General features: G+C 42.3%; 1 protein-coding gene across 9 annotated transcripts in view; it reads right to left on the bottom strand.

Moving 5' to 3' along the window:
* Positions 1-4,013: 4,013 nt before the first annotated feature.
* Positions 4,014-13,619, bottom strand: part of Jmjd1c (jumonji domain containing 1C) — a 166,355-nt gene continuing 156,749 nt past the window's right edge. For all 9 annotated transcript variants that reach the window (XM_034524362.2, XM_076917025.1, XM_076917019.1 and 6 more), the window contains 4 exons: positions 12,673-12,812; positions 11,178-11,354; positions 5,330-5,461; positions 4,014-4,902 (listed from right to left, as the gene is read on the bottom strand). In XM_034524362.2, the coding sequence (XP_034380253.1) occupies positions 4,813-4,902; positions 5,330-5,461; positions 11,178-11,354; positions 12,673-12,812 (539 nt within the window). In that variant the 3' untranslated portion in view covers positions 4,014-4,812. The remainder of the gene's footprint in view (positions 4,903-5,329; positions 5,462-11,177; positions 11,355-12,672; positions 12,813-13,619) is intronic.

Genomic DNA, 13,619 nt, shown 5'->3' with positions numbered 1-13,619 from the left:
CAGGAGAAACATTGCTCCCCAGGACCCACATGGTAGAGAACCAGTCAGTACATGTTGTCCTCTGACTACACACACAAAAGATTCAGGCAATAGGTTTTATAAAGAAACGTGTAAGCACTGTAAGGGACTGTAGGCTTGTCCACCCACCAAGTACATGGGTGTTTTGTATGCTATGTGTATCACTTGTGTGCCTGGTGCCCATGGAGTCCAGAAGGGTCCAATCCCTTGGAACTGGAATTACAAAAGGTAACTATGTGGGTACAGGAAATTGAACCCTGGGACTTCCGGAAGAGCAACCAGTACTGTTAACTACTGTGTCATCTCTGGCCACTAACCTGGACTTTAAGAAGTCTTGCCTCATTTGAATCTCAAGGCACCTGGGGGATCAGGTGTGTGTGTGTTCTTTCATTTAAATATGAGGTTCAGGGGCAAGAAGATGGTTCTGTGGGTGTTTGCCACCAAACCTGATCCCAGTTGGGTCCTTGGCATTCATGGGGGAAGGGGAGAACCAGCTCCCACAACTTGTCCTCTGACTTCCAGTTAAGTAAGCCTACAGTTCCTGTGTACATGTCACATGCATGTACACAACATATTAAATGAAGGGAGGACAGGGAAGTGGTGTTGGACACATCCTAAGATACAGCTTTGACCTTCCCCACACAGAGCCTACATTTAAGGTATAGCCTTCATTGGTCCCAGGACTGAGCTCTTACTAGACACACACACACACACACACACACACACACACACACACACACACACACACACGAACCTCTAGCCTTAGCTGTATCCAGGGAAGGCTTGTGAATGACAGTTGGTTACTTTTTGGGGTGGAGTCAAACCAAGGTCTTGTGCATGCTAGGCAAGTGTCCTAGTACCAAGTCACACCAACTGAGGTCACAGCTGAAGTCAGCTGTGAAAACCTTAACCAAGACTGGAAATTCAAATTTCTACATACTAGTGACTCAATAGCTAACACTCATTTTGTTAAGTCACGTAAGGGCTTGGGACCTGTTGGTAGAGTACAGGCACAGTAGGCCCCAGCCCTGGTATCATATAAACTTAGTAAGTACTAAGCCTACAACCTCTGCACTCTCTAGAGCCACAGAGGCAGAAAAATTACAAGTTCAGGGTCAGCCTAGTCAGCACAGGGACTTTGAAGCCAGGCTGGACTTAAGAGTGTATCTCAATAAAGACTACTTGGGTGGCTTCGACAGACACTATCATCTAATTGTGTAATCATCTATGTCCTAAGTTTTGCAATTAGTCAACATCTGGACCTTACACAAGATGAGCAACACACATGACTTTGTATCCTATCTGGCCTGCTATTCCACCCAGGCACAGTGAAGAGTGGATTGAATAACTACTACCTTGCATTTCTTTTCCTCCTACATAGCTGGCCTGACATCCAGAAGCATCAATCCCTGCAAACTATATACTCGGCAAGTAAAAGTATTTAAGAGTACTTTCCCCTCAGTCACTGATCTTTACTAGATACACTTAGGCTTGTATTTCATGAGCCAAGCACACTGATGTGAAAGGATGCTGCAACCTCAGAATACAAGGCAGCAAAAAAATGGACTTAAGGCACATGGACATCACTCATTTTAAAAGAACCCATATGGAGGGTAATGGCCTCCATGTGTGTTTCTATAAAAGCCTCCTGTCCTTAACGTCCCTCAAACTGTTCTACATAGTTCATTTATCTTTTACAGATATTTGTGTGATGACGTTCTGTGCACATGCATGCATTCAAATGTTTGCAGAGACAAGAAAGGGACACTCGATGTACCTTATTGCTCAAATCCCTTTGAGGCGGCAGGCCTGATGCCTGAACATGGAACATGTTTTTAAGATGTCTTTGTGTGTGTATATGTACCTAAGTGCAAGTATTTTTGTTTGTTTGTTTTTTGTTTTTTTTTTCGAGACAGGGTTTCTCTGTGTAGCCCTGGCTGTCCTGGAACTCACTCTGTAGACCAGGCTAGCCTCGAACTCAGAAATCCGCCTGCCTCTGCCTCCCAAGAGCTGGGACTAAAGGCGTGCGCCACCACCATCCGGCTAAGTGCAGGTACATATACACAGAGTTCAAAGGAGTGGAAGGTCCCTTGGAGTTAAGTTACAGATGGTTGGGAGCTACCGATGCGGATCCTGGGAACTCCTCTTGGATTCTGTGTAAGAACAGTGTGTACTTTTAACCTTTGAGCCCCTGGGGAAGAGCCCCAAGCTCAAGTGATCTTGTCCTTTACTCCCTAGGAAGCACTCATTTGTAGGGATACCCCAAATGGTGCTGGGATGATCTGAACCTGTTTCCATTAAGTACAGAGCAGGTATATTTAACTGCTGAGCCTGGTCTTCAGCTTCTAGATCATTTTGCATGGTGTCTGGTGGTCTGAATAAAAATGGCTGTCATAGACCATAGTGTCTATGAGGCCTTCATAATGTCAAGAAACTACACTACTGGGTGTGGCTTTGTTGGAAGGCATGTCTTGGGGGGTTGAGCTTTGAGGTCTCTGAAAGCTCAAGCCATTTAACTTCCTGCTTTCTGCAGATCTGGATGTAAAACTCTCAGCTCCTTTGGCATTGTACATGCTGTCACACTTCCCACCATGATGATGATGAACTGAAGGCAGCCCCAATTAAAAGTTTTCCTTTATAAGAGTTGACATAGTCACGATGTCTTTTCATAGCAAAGGAAAACCCAAGACACATGGTAAACAGACACAGAGCAATCAAAAGGATAGAGCTGAGATATGGTAAGTGCTGCTCCAGGGGCCAGGGAAATAGTTCCGTTGGTCATGGTGCTGGGCAATTGCTACATTAGTCTCTCACGTGAGCAAGAAGCCAAGTGGTGGTGCATGTCTATAATCTCAGTGCTGGGGAGATGGAAAGAAGATCCTTGAGGCTTCCTGGTCTGTCAGTAAAAAGCAATACCCAAGAATATGTCTCAAAATTAAAAAAAAAAAAAAGTTGAGAGCACTTGAGAACTCCAGCTTGTACTGACCTCCACCCACCCACATGCACATAACACCCCCACACAAAAATCTTGCTCCAGCAGCCAGAAGGGAAAGCCAAAGTGCTGACTCCCCAGCCTTCAAAAATGTTTGTGATGATGTAGATGCTGTGTCCTCTCTGCCCAGGGTTAAGACGCATCAGGTCACTAGCACGGACTATGACCATCTCGACTCATAACTAGCAGCAGCACTTTGCTCAGAAAGCAGTTGTAGCCTGGCTTAATGTACCGCTTGGCTTCTGCCATACTTAAACCCTTCTTTGTAGGACAGTTGAAAGGAGCCTTGGGGACAGCCAGAAGCAAAAGCTTTTTGGGGGGAGAAAATACGACAAGGATTGTATTCCTCTGAGATATGAGGAGATCAGAACATCCAGAACACACACCATAGCTTTAAACTAATTCCCTATCCAAACCTCATCAGACCATGTCTGGTGGCACAGGCCTTTATTTGAAGCACTAAGGAGGCAGAGGCAGGTGCATCTGTGAGTTTGAGACCAGCTTGATATAGTTCCTAACAAGCTCTAGGAGGGCCAGGCCGACACGGGGAAGGCTGCTGAGGCACATCTGAAAAGACACTAAGTACAAAGCTCACATGGAGAACGGTCTTCAGCACATGCTTCTCCTGGAAAGTGTACAGCCTCCACCTCCTCACTGCTGCTTGTGCCAGTTACTAATGTGCAGTGAGGTGCTCACACTCCTGGCTGAAGTGCCTGGGGTAAAAAGTGTGGCATAGCAGGCTGCGAGAAGCTAAATGATGACAGACACAAACTGCAAGGTGGCTAAGGTGGGTTACTCCTTCTCAACCCCTGCAGTGTCCACGGAGAACTACATACTCCAGTGGCAAAGGCTAGCCAGGTGGGACAGCGATCCACTACTGAAACTGAACAAACTTGGCAGGGCCACACAATGAGAGGCAGGACTCCTAGTCACAGCCTGTGGCTGCAAGCTCCACTTTATCCCAGCAATGTCAAACCAGAGAGGGAGAACTCTAACATCCGACTTCTTGATAAAGTCTTTTAATGGAAAATGTAAAACCCCATTTCAACTGTAATGTACAAAGCCATATGTAACACTTGCACTTTAACAAAAGCAAGCCAATGTCTTAAAAAAATACATCCTTAAATGTATATATGTATATATTTACATAGCATATTAAGTTTAATATTTAGCTTTAAAACTTCACATAAATTTTACCAAAATGAGACAATTTTAAATAAATTACACCTTTTGAAAATGTTTAATTGTACAGTCAATAGCTTCAACAAAATATTGAAGTGTCTGAGTTTAGTATCTACTTTATATACTTTGTATTTTACACATTTTACAGTTATTTGGCAGTAATTTTCTGATTATGACATGACTGCTGTGCAATCCAGCAACTTTCTCAATGCAGGCAACAGCTGGTGTTTGTGTCCTAGTCTCACAGTAACTGTCTCAGTGTAGTGAAAAATATCAGTTATTTATTAAACTGTACAACAGCACATTTACACTTGATCAACAATATAGCATAGATTTTTTTGTTTTGTTTTTTACCAAAAATAAATACATCATTTTAAATCTGGCATCTTCACAAACATCATATACACTATGATACAGGAACAGCTATATAGTGCTGCTTTTAAATTAAGCTTGGTTCATAGCTAGCATTGAATCACGGGGGCCGTGACATAATGCTATACTGGTATGGTGTCAGTAGCAAGTAATTACTACAAAGAGAATTTCTTGGCACTGATGGTTTAATGGAGCTTAAGTCAGACCTAGTGTCTGTCATTCAAGGGGCACCCCAGTTCCATGCACACTTAGGTGTCTTCCATGTCCTCTACTTCATCTGCATGCGTCTTCAAAGTTCTCACCATTTCCTTGACTGCATGATACAAGATATTCTTAACCTAAAAGAGACAGTATTTGCAATCATTGAGCTGCTGCTAGATTAAAAACAACGCACCGCCCCCCCCCCCCCCCCAAGGACTTCACTGTAGCTCACGTGAGCCTCAAATTCAGCAGCAATCCTCTGGCTGCAGCCTCCTGAGTGTGGGGACTTTAGGGCATGCACTACATGGCTGTTCAAAAAGCTGCAAGCACCAAACCCCAGGAGATCAGCACCCATCAGTGAATTCAGTAACCTGTGCTGTGTTGACTGTAGTTATCCTAGTGTACCAAGACAGAAACAGCTGCCTAAGCTGCAATTCATATACCCTATTTTCTGAGGATAAAAAATCTAACAAACAAACAATCCAACAACTGCCCCCCTAAAACAGTAACAAAGCCAAAACCCCCAAAAGAATCCCGGCTCTCTCTCCTCTGAACACTCCTTACCTGAAGTTTATCATCATAATTGATCTCTTCTTTCAAAAGCCTCAGCTCCTGAGTTAAGTGAAACGACTGTACAAGATGTTCTGCAGAGACAAAGTCTTCAGTCACCTGAATACAGCTGTGAAAATTCTGTACCTATTCAAAAAGGAAAAAAGGTAAAATGCAAATTTTAGAACAGATGGTCAGAGTGGAAGCAAAGAAAAGCCAAGCTGTCTAAAATGAGTAAATACAAAGGACAATTCTGCCAGAGAATTTTCTCAGAACATCAAATGGATTTCAGAGCTTAAGACCACACTTTAATGAGAAAGTTATGTCACCAAAAAGCTTCATGTGAAGTGACTTTGTAAATGAAGTACTTTTAAATGATAAAAACAAATGACTTTTCCAGGAATCCTTTGGAGAGGCTAATAAGATCCTAATTTATCAATATTGTGTAGATGGACTGTTAAAATGTGTTACTTGAAAACACTAAGGGGAGGCTGCAAGGAGCACTCGATCTGTGCTGCTGCCATTCCCTTGTTGGTCCTGGAAGGATTTACTCTCTGATCAAGAAAGGAAATGAAACTTAAGTCATCTGCTCGGCACTGGGGGCAGAACAAACGTTAGTTCTACATAATCTACTGGCCATGCAGGAGTTTCAGAACAGCTCTACAATTTTTTTATTTGTGCCTTTGTTTCAAATTGGCCAATTAAAGAGATCTTCTGATCTCAGGTGACTTTAGTCTAACTTTTTCAAAATCAGGTTGATGACTAAAAGGTTTTCTTCAGGAGCCAGTCAGCATTATGCCATTTGTTTAGCAGTTACACCTTCTGTACATCCTTGTTCCTAATAACTGCTTTCTCTTAATGCAGAGGAAGGCCAAAGTGAATCTAATATGAGATTTTTAAAATTAATTGTCTTTAGGTTGTCCTCTAATGATGTTTTAAAATGCCATAAAAATTCCTGGGAAAGAAGGAACAACTGAAAAACTAAGCACTTCCATTTAGTCTAGTTTTGAAGTTTGCAAAACAAATGTAATTGGGAAGAGTGAGATGAGGCAGATAGGAAGTGGGAAATGGAGACTGTGGCAGAGTCTAACTGATGACAGGGGGATGGGACTCCAGAGGGGCTACAGTTCCTCCTCTGGACATATGACCACCTGAACAGCTGCTGAAGTCTGCAGAGTTGTTTAACTCAAGCACTGGGCCTCTAGTGACAAGTGGCATCATAAAGTAAGCGCTCTGTTTCTGGGCTCATTGGGATGCTGGTTCCTCTGGAGAGTGACAGTGGGAGCCTCACATGTCTCCCTGGGTCTTCCTTATGTCTGTAGAACAGATGCTCTATTCACAACAGTAGGCTATGGATGAGATGCTCAGCTCCTGTCCCAAGACAAATCAGCCAATAAATGGCAAGTCAACAGGAGGCCAACTCCTGTGATGTCTTGTCTAACAGATGCTTTACACTGTTACATGAACTCTCTCACACCAGCTACATGGTCTCCAGTGCCCTGTGTCTCCTGTCTCATCTGGGCATGCTGTGGGGAGATGAGTCCTCAGGAGTCTTAGCATGTTACCTTTGCTGTGTTTAGTTCTAGCATGACCTAAAATCAGTTGTAGCTCTCACTGTGGTCTTTTTGTTCAATGTCTTGTTCTTTTCATTCTCTTTATCCACCATCCTTGTGGTTTCCTCTTTGAGTTGTCTAGTAAGTCCGAGGTCTGGAACATTCTGTCAATACATTCTGGGAATGGCCGTCCTTTTCTGTTTCTGTGCACATGTGTACCACTCTAGGCTCAAGGCTGGGCATCTGCATATTATTATATGAGCTCTGGTAAGCATCTTCCCTTGACTCAAGCATTGGATCCCGGTCACCAAGGGTCCTCATCACTTTGCAGTCTCTGAGAAGGCTGTATTTCTTGCTGGGTGTAGTCAGGAACTGTCCCATTTTTTTTCCAGTGGTTAGCTGTGTGCTAACAGAGATTTCCTTAAAGAGACTTTCTTTTAAAAGTGCTTCTTGGCTCTTCTGAGCTTCGTGTGTCACCGCCCAGAGCTCAGAGACGCTGTGTCAACACTGACAATTTATGACTGTTTTAAAATGTTTTTCAGACTGCCAACTTGTAGTCCTGCTTACAGGACAGTGTATGTTTCCGAACAACCCGTATTTCGCTGAAGGCTTGAGAGCTAAAGGCTCCAGCTCTAAAGCAGACCAGTGAGCTCCCCATTCCATTTCCACCCTCTCTTAAGCCATCCAAGTCATTGCTCATCCTGGCTGTGATTAGAAGGAGGAGGTGGGAAAACAAAGCTTGGCATATTTACAGTCTGAATGTAATCTTTAAAAGGGGCTCTTCATTATCTTGATACAGTTTTGGTTGTCTGTGAAAATATTACGTGAGAAGGTTTTGCCATGCATTTCTGGACAATTTCTTCTGCAGACAATTTGCAACTCAACTCAATATCAAGTCACAATGCTAAACCAGTCTAGAAACTTAGGGCAAACTTATTAATAAGAATTTTCTCTTCATGTTCTTTTCTTTTCTGTCTCTTTCCCTGGTATGGACTAGGGTGAGGGTCGGGGGAAGAGGAGGCCTGAGCCTCACAGTCTAGGTCAGTGCTCTGCTACTGTGCTCCAGCCCCAGCTCTCAGACTTAAAAGCCATTCAGAACACTACAGCAGAAGGTAAGTAAACAAGAGAGACCAAGGCCCAGGGACTGTTGAGGAATACACGTAATTTCACATGCTCTGTGACAAGCTGCAACTTTAGACTGGGATGAGACGGTGGCCATCATACTTGTACCCGGTAAGACAATATGCAAACTGCCCTCACAGTTTAATGCCACTGTCTTTCTTCCTAGTCACTGCTCAGAGGCCAGAATGGCATGCTGCTGCTGTCATAGCAGGGCTGAGGGCTGAACCCAGTGAAGCAGTGTCACATGCTTTAGTCTGCGCATCTGTCAAAGTGTAGTCCCAAGGTAGTGCCAGCAGGATCGACTATCAGAAACAACAATTCTCCCCCTCCCCCCAAGCAGACTTGCAAAGATCAGAAATACTTGGGGTGGGTACAGCTCCTGTGTGGGACTCAGCCTTCCAGAAAGGAAGTGCTCTGGGAAGCACCCATCAGACTACTGCACAGCTGAAGGCAGCCCCATCTAAATAACAAAACACCATCTTGAACCTTTTCCTTTCCTTCACACCCCAACCACAGTCTAAAAAATAAATCTGAAAGTAGCAAGGGCTAGTGAGGAAGCAGAGAAAAATCAAACACAAACGTGGGAAAAGGTACAAGCTTTAGAGGAGAGAGGGAGCTTCTGACAAGCTAGTTGTGCATTTATCATTTAGGCAAATCCCACTAGCCAATATTTACCCAATGAAAGACCATTTTGGTACAGAAGCTTACATGTAAATACTTATATTTATTAAAGTCTGAGCTAAAAAACAACCCAAACGTATTGCTGCTGGAGAGCCTCAACTCCCTCCCCCAACTCCCCAGGACAAAACAGACCACTGTTCTAAACACTATTGATGTAAAAAAAAGCAAGAGTTAATGAGTATTTATTGTGGGTAAGAAAGGTCCTACTGTGAGTTAAGTTCTCAGCACCCATATCCAAGAGGCTGCTTTACTGTAAGCCAGTGCTTACGACCCCAGCTCCAAGACGACAGGGATGCAGGCGCCTGTACTCACATAGCCACGATTAAAACAAAACAAACAAAAAAAACAATATTTTTTAAAAAAACAACACACTGTATGATTCCATCACTATTACTAGTTATTGAAAGAGGGTCTGGCTGTAGTCAACACAGGCTTGGAACTTGACACAGTCCTCCTTCCACTTCCAGAGTGCTCATTACAGCTTTGAACAGTTCAGCAGGTGTAAAGGTGACAACAAGACATTCTCAGAGAAGCAAAAGGTGGAGCCAAATGGAATACAAGTTCTAGGTCATACTTAACGGCACAGTAAGCTGCAAGTTAGCCAACACGAAACCATGTCCCCAAAAAGGAGGGTGGGAGAAGAGCTGGAAAGGTGGCTCAACAGTTAAGAGCACTTGCTGGTCTTCCAGAGGAGTTTTAGTTCCCAGCATGCCTATCAGTAGCTCACAGGCACCTGTAACTCTAGTTCCTGCACTCACTTAACACCCATGCACATCAACACACACGTACATAAGTTACAAAGCTGAACATAAAGAATGGCAGCAAAACCACTGTGTTCAAAGAGAGCTTGGTCTACAGAGAAAGACTATTTCAAACACCCTAGTACTTGGAAGCCTGACAGGAGGCCAGCTTGGCTCAAATCACTCAAAACAGCAACAATAACCCCATACTTAACAAGCTAGACATGTAAACAAGGACCTCCAAGTAAACCTATTTTCTATTAGCAAAGCAGTCTGATCCATTTCTTCTTCCACTGGTAGTTTTCTTTACGTCATCTACATTTGTGTACAAGGTAGCCACTTTCTGATGAAGCAGCACAAATAAATGACATATAAGGGGGCTCTGTATCCCAGCTCAACATGAATGACAGTAATTAACATTCCTGATTGATCACAAGTCCATGAGAAACAACCAACCAATACACTTTCTAGGAGAGTTCAAACCATATTACTGTGTAAATATTTTAGTCTCACAAATGATATTTAAGATCTAAAAATGCAGATTTCTGAGTTCAAGGCCAGCCTGGTCTACAGAGTGAGTTCCAGGACAGCCAGAAATACACAGAGAAACCCTGTCTCGAAAAAAACCAAAAAACAACCAACCCCCCCCCCCCCAAAAAAAAACAAAAGCTGGGCTGATGGTGCACACCTTTAATCCCAGCACTTGGGATCGAGGCCAGCCTGGTCTACAGAGTGAGTTCCAGAACACCCAGGGCTATACAGAGAAACCCTGTCTCGAAAAACAAACAAAATAAAAACATACAAACACCAACCCAAAAAAAAAAAAAAAAAAAAAAAAAAAAAAAAAAAAAAAAAAAAAAAAAAACAAAAACTAAAAAGGATGAATCTGATTATCTTTTTAAAAAGCACCAACTACCAAAACTAAGGAAAATTTGTCATTACTATATATGCAGACAGTGACAACAGTAATTAAAAAAAAAAAAACAAAAAAAAAACAAAAAAAAAACCAAAAACTTTCCTTAAGAAACAAATCCTGTCAGATGCCCCTCACTGTTGATGCTGGGGAAAAACACCAAGGCAAACTATATTTTTCTTCTGGGGAGGCAGGTGTCTCAGGCTTTCCTGACATACTTCATTACCCACCACCATCTAGGATTTTAGGCCATTCTTCCCAGTACCACATGTCTACCTACTGATGCAAAGACTGTACCTGTTTTCTTCTTTCTTCTTTGCTTGTTCTGAAAGTCATGCTATGTAGCCCAGGTGGGCATTGAATGTGCAATCCTCCTGTTTCAGCCTCCCTAACCAGGGGGTTACAGGTGGCCATCATTGCCATGCTAGGTATTAATGTAGATTTTAAGTTCTGTGGGTAGATAGCTATATAAATTGTACACTATCTTTCATTAAATGTTAGAATTATACTAGCATGCCATCGAGAAGCAAACTGTTCACAACCTCAAAGCCTAGAGGCTCTGCATGCTCCTTGCAGAGTTGGTGAGCATGCACAGCAGCTGGCTTCTTCACTGTTCGAAGTGCAGAGAATGTGTAAACTAGTAATCTAGCTGAAGTCGATGGCTTAAGCTCTCAACGTGTTTAACTGCTTTAGGTTTCAAAAACAATAAATACCATTTTAATGGAAACACGGTGGTGATGTGCATTTTTCTACGTAACATTGTCTTTGACTTTTACCTATATACAGAGTAATTTCCCCCCACCCCCAACCAGTTCTTTTTAGTACAGGAGAGTTACAATCACATCAATATGTACCTGATGAAGTGTTCCTGCTGGCAAAACAATGGCATCACCAAGGAACTGAATCAGAGTGCAGGCTCTCACCCCATATTCTTCAAGCAGTCTCTGGCGGAGCTTTCTATTCACGTACCAGCTTTGGTCCCGGATTGGATCATGCTCTGGCAAAACTTCAAGGCCTTGTTCTTTTGAAATCTGATATAGGTTAAAATAAAATTGTGCACACCATTTTAAGAGACTGGAAAAATCTTATTTACTTGTATTGGGCTTTTGTTCTCACACTCTTATAAAACAAATGGCTAGGGACTAGAGATGGCCCAGTGGTTCAGAGCACTGGCTGCTCTTGCAGAGGACCTGGGTTTGATGGTCAGCAGCAATACAGCAGCTCACGCCATCTGTAATGAGGACTCCCTTCTGGTGTCCTCAGGTACTGTCTGCACAGGGGAAACAGACATGAAAGCTAGCAACACATCTATACACATAAAAATGAAAATAAATCTCAAAACATACAAATAATGTAATGACTGTTCTTAATTCTAAGAACCTAAGGTTGTGCTATATGGTGGTTCATATATTCTATCCCAGCACTCTAGGGCAGAGGCAGCTGGATGTCTCTGAGTTAGAGGCCTACCTGTTGTACAAAGTGGGTTCTAGGCTAGTCAGAGCTACAGAAAGGAAATCTGTCTCAAAGCATTCTGCAGTTATTTAGAAAGCCACAGGACACTGACACACCACTTCCTTACTGTGAAGCTCGAATCTATTCAGCTGGCTTAATCACATTTACTTCCTCATCACACAGATGAGAGAGAAAACCACTTGCCTCCTTTTCTCTCCAAAGTCAGCCCTCATGCACATGGATTTCATAAGCCCTTACAGATACATACAAAAATAAGTAACTCTTGTAGACTCAGCAACCTGGCCCACCAAAAATCTATTTCAAGAAACTATTAATAGAAAAGCCGGATTTAAGAAACACAATTATTATATTTTAGGTTAAAACACTTTTAGGGATTCTGCTATGGTGGTAACTTGTGAGGATTCTTTACATAGACCTCAGAAGCACTATTTAACTCCATTCAAGAAGATGAACAAAACACAATGGCTTTAAAACCAAGAAACAGCAACTCTACAAAACTGTTGAATTACTCATTGTTATACTTTATGTGTTTGAGTGTTTTGCCTACATGTATGTTTGTGCAACACATCTGTGTCTGCTCCTCCAAGAGGCCAGAAGGTGGTTTCAGGTCCCTTGGCACTGGAGTTAGTTACAGATGGCTGTGAGCTGCCACTCGGGTCCTAGGAACAAACCTGGATCCTCTGAAAGAGCATCAAGTGATCTTAACTACTGAGCCATTGTTCCAGTTCCACATAAAGGGCCTTTTGAAACCAACAAAACACTAAAAACGACTAAAAAGTATGTAAATGATCTTATTTTGCAGAATGCCAAAAGGGTAAATTAACAGACAGTCCCCGCTCAAGGCAGGAGTGGGATGCTTTGATGTCTCAGTTATACCTTTTGAAGAAATTCTCTTATCTTGTCAACATCTTTTCCAGCATAAACATGCCATAGAGCACCAGGGATTTCACTTGAATCCTTTAATCTTTTTCTTAAAACATCATCCAATTCTTCTTCTTCAAATTTCTTAAGTATTCCTGAAACACAGGAAATTACTTTCACTTGGTCAGTAAAGGATACCAAAAAGCCCAACCTTCTAAAACTGATGACCAGTGCAGGAGGCCTTTTCTTTTCTGTTTATTTTGCACACATCCCTTCCCCCAGGCATGGTCTCAGTATGTAGCCCAGACTACTGTAGAACTTGCTATTTAACAAAACCTGGACTGTAACTCACTACTCTCTTGTCTCAGCTTCTAGACAAAGACATGTATTGCCCTGCAGGGCTAGGGTCAGCGTTCTCATTGATAAACCTGGTTTATAGTTTAAAATTGTTAGGGGAGCAAAGGCCTGAGTTTGAGACTAATGTGTCAACAGGAAGAGAAAGAATGATTTCACAAGTGTTTGCTTCAGAGACAGAGAATCTACTCTCGAGCTAGAAATTTAGTTTCAAAAGAAAAAAAAGTTTCTCCCTGTCTCAGGAATGGTCTGACTGAGCAATGTCATAAGCTCAAGACATTTCTTAACCAACAAAAAAATTTTTTTTGACTTTTATTATTTTGTTCCTATAATTACTGAGTAAGGCCAACAGGAGACATTGCCTTAATTTTAGATTTAGTGAATTGAGTAATGAGGCTTAGTTATGTGCGTGGAATTGTTTACTACTGGTTACTAGTAAGTATTCTGGTTAATTTCAATAGGTTCTCTGCCACTATTATGGTTAACTTGTCATTACACGCAAATTGATTTCTTCATAAGCTAAGGTTCTAAAGAAGCATCAGGTAGGTAATCCTTGTCAAATGTTGGCACATTAGAACTCTCCAGATCTACGTAAGGAATATGAAGAA

Source organism: Arvicanthis niloticus, chromosome 20 (genome assembly GCF_011762505.2).
Source record: "Arvicanthis niloticus isolate mArvNil1 chromosome 20, mArvNil1.pat.X, whole genome shotgun sequence".
In the NCBI taxonomy this organism is placed as follows: domain Eukaryota; kingdom Metazoa; phylum Chordata; class Mammalia; order Rodentia; family Muridae; genus Arvicanthis; species Arvicanthis niloticus.
Note: the sequence above shows the minus strand (reverse complement) of the source record. Positions and strands in the feature narration are given on the sequence as shown.